The sequence below is a fragment of the Netta rufina genome (assembly GCF_964035555.1).
Source record: "Netta rufina genome assembly, chromosome: 5".
NCBI lineage: Eukaryota > Metazoa > Chordata > Aves > Anseriformes > Anatidae > Netta > Netta rufina.
The window spans coordinates 22,334,419-22,340,822 of NC_140128.1; the positions used below are offsets into that span (position 1 = coordinate 22,334,419).

The 6,404-nt window shown below is 44.8% G+C and overlaps 1 protein-coding gene across 1 annotated transcript; it reads right to left on the reverse strand.

Moving 5' to 3' along the window:
• Positions 1-4,774: 4,774 nt before the first annotated feature.
• FOXG1 (forkhead box G1) lies at positions 4,775-6,151 on the reverse strand (the record flags this gene model as incomplete). The annotated part of the gene is made up of 1 exon (XM_084287772.1): positions 4,775-6,151. The coding sequence occupies one exon, from the start codon at positions 6,149-6,151 to the stop codon at positions 4,775-4,777; it is 1,377 nt and encodes a 458-aa protein (XP_084143898.1).
• Positions 6,152-6,404: the final 253 nt, after the last annotated feature.

Here is a 6,404-nt window from a genome sequence, read left to right on the forward strand (position 1 = left end):
TGACCCATTTACCCAAGCACCTTCACCGCAGGGCGGGGGGGGCCTGGGGGAGTGAACAACCCCAGAACTGCTCGGGGCGCCGAGCTGCCCAGGAGCTGCTGCAGCCACCAGTGCATGGACCGACGGCTCTGCAGGGCTGTGTAGACACATAGATTTCTTTATTTCCACCCTTTGGGCTCTCAGGGCACGTAACATGTATGTGCATGTATCTTCTCTCAGGCGGCCGTAGTGTAAAAACAAGCATACAGCAGCGCCTATCGACAGGCACATTTTGCAAGGGATTTTCAGAAGGGAAAATTCAGGGGTATAATCCCTACGTCTTGTTCGACGTTGTTTCTTAAGCAAAACTCTTCTGTGGTTAAGTCTGAACGTAACTGGAGTTCAGTGGGAGTTTTGCTTGAGCGTACAGTGAATACGTGGTGATTGAGACCTCATATTAACACAAGTGGTGAGGGGGTGTGTACCTGAATCATAATTCCTGACATAAATCTTAATGATCATCAAAAGAAGGTATAAAGAGCAAAATGACGTCCCCGTTAAACTATTTTTTCAAGCAACGCATTAAAAAATCTATCACTCCCCCAAACAGGAGATTTGTGCCATTTAAGGCAAAATATATAATTCTTCATTGTCTTTTAAACACTTGCGTAAGAATACATTCCACGTAAAGGATATTATTTTATTGAAACAAGAGATTTAAAAAAATATATATGTCAAAAATTGGTCGACTAAATGTCCTATGGTGGATTCGAGTTACAGTTTATATAACATGTTTGCGGATGCAATCTTAAAATCTTAAAATCGGAGGTTTCTTGATAAGCAGATTTCTTCTCCTACGATCTATGCAACCAAAGTTAATCACCTCAAACATCAGCTACAAAAATAACAATAGCTCCTTAATTCCATAAAGACCACCCGTCCCCCATAAACATCCTAAATTAGGAAACACTGAAGAAACGACGCTAAGATGCAGCAATGTTCTAGAAATGCATATTAATAAAAATAAATAATCCTGAAAAGACTAGCTCGAGGATTTGACACATAAAGCACCATGGAAACAAGTATCAGATAACATAATTACTCTTAGATTAGCATAATAAAATAAAACAAAACAAAACAAAACAAAATAAAATAAAATAAAATAAAATAAAATAAAATAAAATAAAATAAAATAGAATAAAATAAGCCTTGCATTCTCTACAGAACGAACCTGTTTAAAGAAGAGCTTAAATGATATTCTCAGCGAACAAAAGGGTAGCAGGCAAAGGTAAAGGCATATTTGGAGCCTTGGCAGTCCTGCTACAACCCATGACAACTTCAGCATTTTTTTTTTCTTTCCAAAGCCAGTCTCTTTGCTGGTAATGTGGGTATAGAAAAGTGAATAAATTACCAGCCCAACCACCACCCCTTCCCCCAGAGTAAGGGAAAGAGGTAAAAGCGTGTGGCACCTGAATTGCTTAGGCAACACTTCGCTGTTCTAAACCTAAAGCAGAGCACTAAGAGCGAGAGGTTACTGAAACGAAGTCTGGAGAGACATACATCAGGGCTACCCTTTTCAGGAATTATGATGCATCACGCTTATCTAATTAATGTTTATTAGCCAACCCAAAACTCTGACATGGTGAGATTGTGCTTTCCTCCAACCTGACTTCTCTTCTTCCTCCTTTTAGTACACTGTCAGCAGATTTTTTCACATTGCAAACTAAATAATACTTTAAGTATGTGCTATTGAATTTCCTACAGTATACAACCAATTGGAAGTAGTAAATAATAAATCATTTCCTTTGTCAGCTGTAGCAGATGCCATTCTTTACATTTGCTTGGGTACAAATATACAGAATGGGGTCTAGGGACTTCAAGAGTTTAAATCACACCTATTTCATTTTATTATTTCCAGTAGGTTTGTTGCAAAGGAGTTTTATTTTATTTATTTTTCATTTTTTGCCATCACTTATTTTAATGACAATAGAGCGAAGAATGTGGGGGAGGGTAGGTGCTTCCAAGTGGTGGTATCATCTCTACATCCCCAAACAAAGCAACCTTTTTCTCATAGCGATGATTAATTTTGAATTGTAGAAGTGAGAGTGAAAGCCAAGAATATCAGAGATTTCTCTACTTCTCCCCCACATAGTGCAGAGCTGGGTGTCCCATCTCTCATCCATAACCTTTCACTCCTCTCTCTTCCCTGCAGATTTGCTTGCATCTGTTTATTCATTACCTATTTTCGGAAGATTTCTTCTCTCTCCCCTTATTCTTTCAGCATGACAAATATTCTCTTTGCAAGAATTCAGATTTGCTATTTTTTTCTGTATTCACCCCCGATATCTTTTTTTCTTCCTCTTTTCTGCCTTTCTAAGTCCAGCTTTTTAAAGCGTTTGCGATAACATCTTCGAGCTAGAGATTATTTTTCATGGGGCCTATTGTGAGCAGTCGCCGGCTTATTGCATTGCTGCGGAGCACAGTTTAGTCTACACAAACGTAACAAATGAACAACTTGTCCTCTGCGGACTCGCTGCGGGATCCAATTAGTTGTTAAATCTTTTGCACAAGTTTTCTGATTATTTTCCAGAGTCGTGGCTTTTATAGGGCTCCCTAAACTCGTCAAGAAACCAATTCTTTTTAGGATTAAATGCTTCTTAAAATTAGTCATCACGTTGCCTCCTTTAAAACTAAGGGGCGATTCTCCGGGCAGCCGAATATACTTACACAGGTTTGCATGGGCTAGCGGGTTTCAGCCAGCCTTCCCACCGGCAGGCAGACAAGGGAAAAGAGAAATCCATTCCCAAACTTGAAATTTAATGCATCCACGTTTTTTTTTTTTTTCCCCCTCTCCATTAAGACCTTTAAACATCGGTATGCGAGCACGGCATCACGTGAGCCGCAGCTCCCTGCCCCGCCGCCCTGCAGCCCCGCAGCCCCAGCCCGCAGCCCCCCGGGTCCACAGCCCCGCATTCCCGCAGCCCTCCGGCCCCGCGGCCCTGGCCCGGCTCTCGTCGGCCGCAGGGCGAAGGGGGCGGAGGAGGGAGGCTCCGGCTCCCAGCGGCAGCCGCCTGCACAACCGTGCCAAGCCAAAGGGTTTGCAGCATGCAAAGGCTCTAAGTACAGAGAGTATAGACGCTTCCGGAACAGTGTATCTTTAAGATAAGGATTGCATTTAATACACATACGCATCATAGCTTGCCAGATTTGATCAAATAATTATAGGAAAGCTAATATGTATATGTATATACACACACATACACATCCATAGTTAATAGAGCTTCAGTTATCATACAGTCGAAACGATTTCCTTTCAGATGGATAACCCATTCAAGCCATTGCAAAGACTGAAAGAACAACATGCACTTAGGAAATAAATAAAGTACCTGTACTTTTTCCAAACGTGTGTATATATACTCACGTATGCATGTACGTATACATATGTATGTAACTATATACATACGCAGTTTTAAGCATCTTCAGCTTAAGACAGAGTTTTTAAGCAAGACACCCTACCTCGTTCTACCAGTTCTCAAGCAGACCCGACGAGAGTCCTGCCCCAAAACGGACATCACAGTAGTGGCCGTGGTGTTTAATTAAATACCCTAATTCCCTGCTCCTTTATATTTCAAAATACCGTGGTTAAATACAAAGTGATTGGGGGAGAGGAAGGGGGAATGAGCATGTGAAAAATGGTGGACTACTGTTACAAGCAGCGCTCTGATCTCCCTACAACTTTAAAGCCTTAGGCGTATTAATTTTAGTTAATAAAAGAGACAAAAAAACTATCAAGTATATATGAATTTAGCCTATTTTTTTTTTTATTTCTGTGTGTTCATAGTAAACATTTTTGTAAGTGACAAACACGGGCATATGACCACAGTATCACAATCAAGAAATTTTAAGACGACATTAACAATCACTCAAATTTATGCGGCATTTGCGCAACACAGGTTACATATTTGCAAGGTTTACCTATAAGTACAATAGGTATTAACATTTCACTACATTTAGAAAAAAAATAAAGGTGACCTGTTAGTGACCACATACATCAAAATATACACAACACAAACTGAAGGCAATCATTAATTTTGTCCCCTTCTGATTCATTTGAACGGGCAGTGCTGCAAACTGAAATAATGTTGCTGTTTTTAAATTACTCCGTACACTGAGTGCATTTTCTAAAACCCAATCTTTGGTCTAAAAGTAAACAAACAAACAAACAGAAAAAAAAATAAAAAGAAAGGAAGAAAAGAAACCCCAAAAATAAGCAGTTCGGTAAAGAAAATGATAAAATATTAAATGGCCAAAAAGTAGTTCTTGGGCATCTTTCAGGATGAAATTCTGGTTAAATACAAATTACGTTTTTAGATTTTTATAGGATTCATAAATTTAGTGGCTTTTTTTTTTTTTTTTCAAGGTCTGCACCCACCGACATATCCATGATAACTTATAATACTGCAAACATGGAGAATCTGGCGGCTTTTAGTGATAGACTTATCGTATTTGAATAAAAATTGCGAAAGCAGTCACTATTTAGATACACATTCTACTATAATTTTGTCTTCCAAACTTCATAGTCTACAATGTAATCTCCCCACATTGCACCTTGCTGACACTCCTCACCTTGGTGGAATAATAAACAACCCTAAAGACTGAACAAACGTACAGAAAATGGGGGACTTAATAAAAAATACCTGGACTTTTTTGTTTTGCTTTTTTTTTTTTTCTTTTAATTATCATTTACAATGCAAATGTGTGTAAAATGTTCACTTACAGTCTGATCCCATGGATGTTAATGTATTAAAGGGTTTGAAGAAGACCCCTGATTTTGATGTGTGAAATAATCAGAAAGTCCTCCGGAAAGTCCCGTTGTGAAACTTGGCAAAGAAGGTCTTAAGGACTCACAGGGGAGAGTGGAGGGCGCCTGTGGCGACGTGGAGGAGGAGGCTGCCCTGGCCGTCATTGAAGTGCTGCTTTGAGAAGTCATTGAAGGGTGAGGAACGTGGGGGAAAAAGTAACTCGTCTGTCCTGCTAGAAGGTTTACAGAGCAGGGGTTTAGGGAATAGGTGCCGGAGCAGGGAACTGACAAGCCACACGGCACTGAGGCGGCCAGAGCTGCTGCTGTGAGGTGATGAGTGGCATAAGGTATCTCTCCATTGACTAGTCTATCAACACTTAACCCATTAGACGTGGAAAAGGAGTGGTTGTTTCCCAAGGAGTTTTGAGTCAACACTGAGCTGTAGGGCATGGGGTGGCTGGGGTAGGCGGACGTGGTCCCATTGTAACTCAAAGTGCTGCTGGCCCGGGGGTGGTGCAGGGAGAGGAAGGGGGACATAGGCCAGTACAAGGATCCCGCCCTGTCCATGAAAGTCAGTCCGGTGGAGGTGAGCCGGGCGCCGCGCTTGAAGGCCAGCTTGGCCCGTGAGGTGGTGGAGCGCCGGCGGAGCTTGCCGGTGGTGCCACCGATGAAGACGTCGTCGCTGGACGGGTCCAGCATCCAGTAGTTCCCCTTGCCCGGGTCGTCGTAGTGGCGGGGCACCTTGACGAAGCACTTATTTAGGGAGAGGTTGTGGCGGATGGAGTTCTGCCAGCCCTGCTTGTTCTCCCGGTAGTAGGGGAAGTTCTTCATGATGAACTCGTAGATGCCGTTGAGCGTCAGGCGCTTCTCGGGACTCTGCCGGATGGCCATCATGATGAGGGCGTTGTAGCTGAACGGCGGCTTCTCGTACTTGCCGTTCTTCTTCTCGCCTTCCTTTCCGCTTTCCCCTTCCTTGGCCCCCTCCGCCGCCCCCTTCTTCTCGTCCGCCGCCTTCTCCTTCTCCTCCAGCTCCGCCGCCGCCGCCGCCGCGCCCGCCTCGCCCTTGCCGGCCAGCATCTCCGCCTTGGCCACCTCCAGGGCGCCGGAGGCGGCGGCGGCGGGGGGCGGCAGGAGGAGCTGCCCCTTCTCCTCGTCCTCCTCCTCGGCCGCGGCGGCTCGCTGGGGCTGCTGCTGAGGCGGGTGGTGGTGGTGGTGGTGATGGTGGTGGTGGTGGTGGGGGTGGTGGCTGTTGTGGTGGCTGTGGCTGCTGTGGTTGTTGTCGCTCTGGACGGCTTCGGGCACCAGGCTGTTTATGCTAAAGGAGGATTTCGGCAGCATTTTCGCTTCCTTCCTATCTCCCATGTCCAACATCACACACTAGTCTCAGGGGGGAAGCGGCAGCGGCCGGGGGAGCGGCGCCCGGGGCGGCGGCGGCCGGGCTGGCGGCGGCGGCACCACCGGCGGCGGCGACGGCAGCGGCGGCGGCAGCGCAGTTGGACCGCAGTCTCAAGCGCTGGCAAGTCATGTAGCAGGGACAGGAACCGCCGGGGAGGGAAAAAAAAATAATAGGAATAATAATCACCAATCAGAGAAAATCAAACCGAGTCGGAGCGGAGGAGAGAAA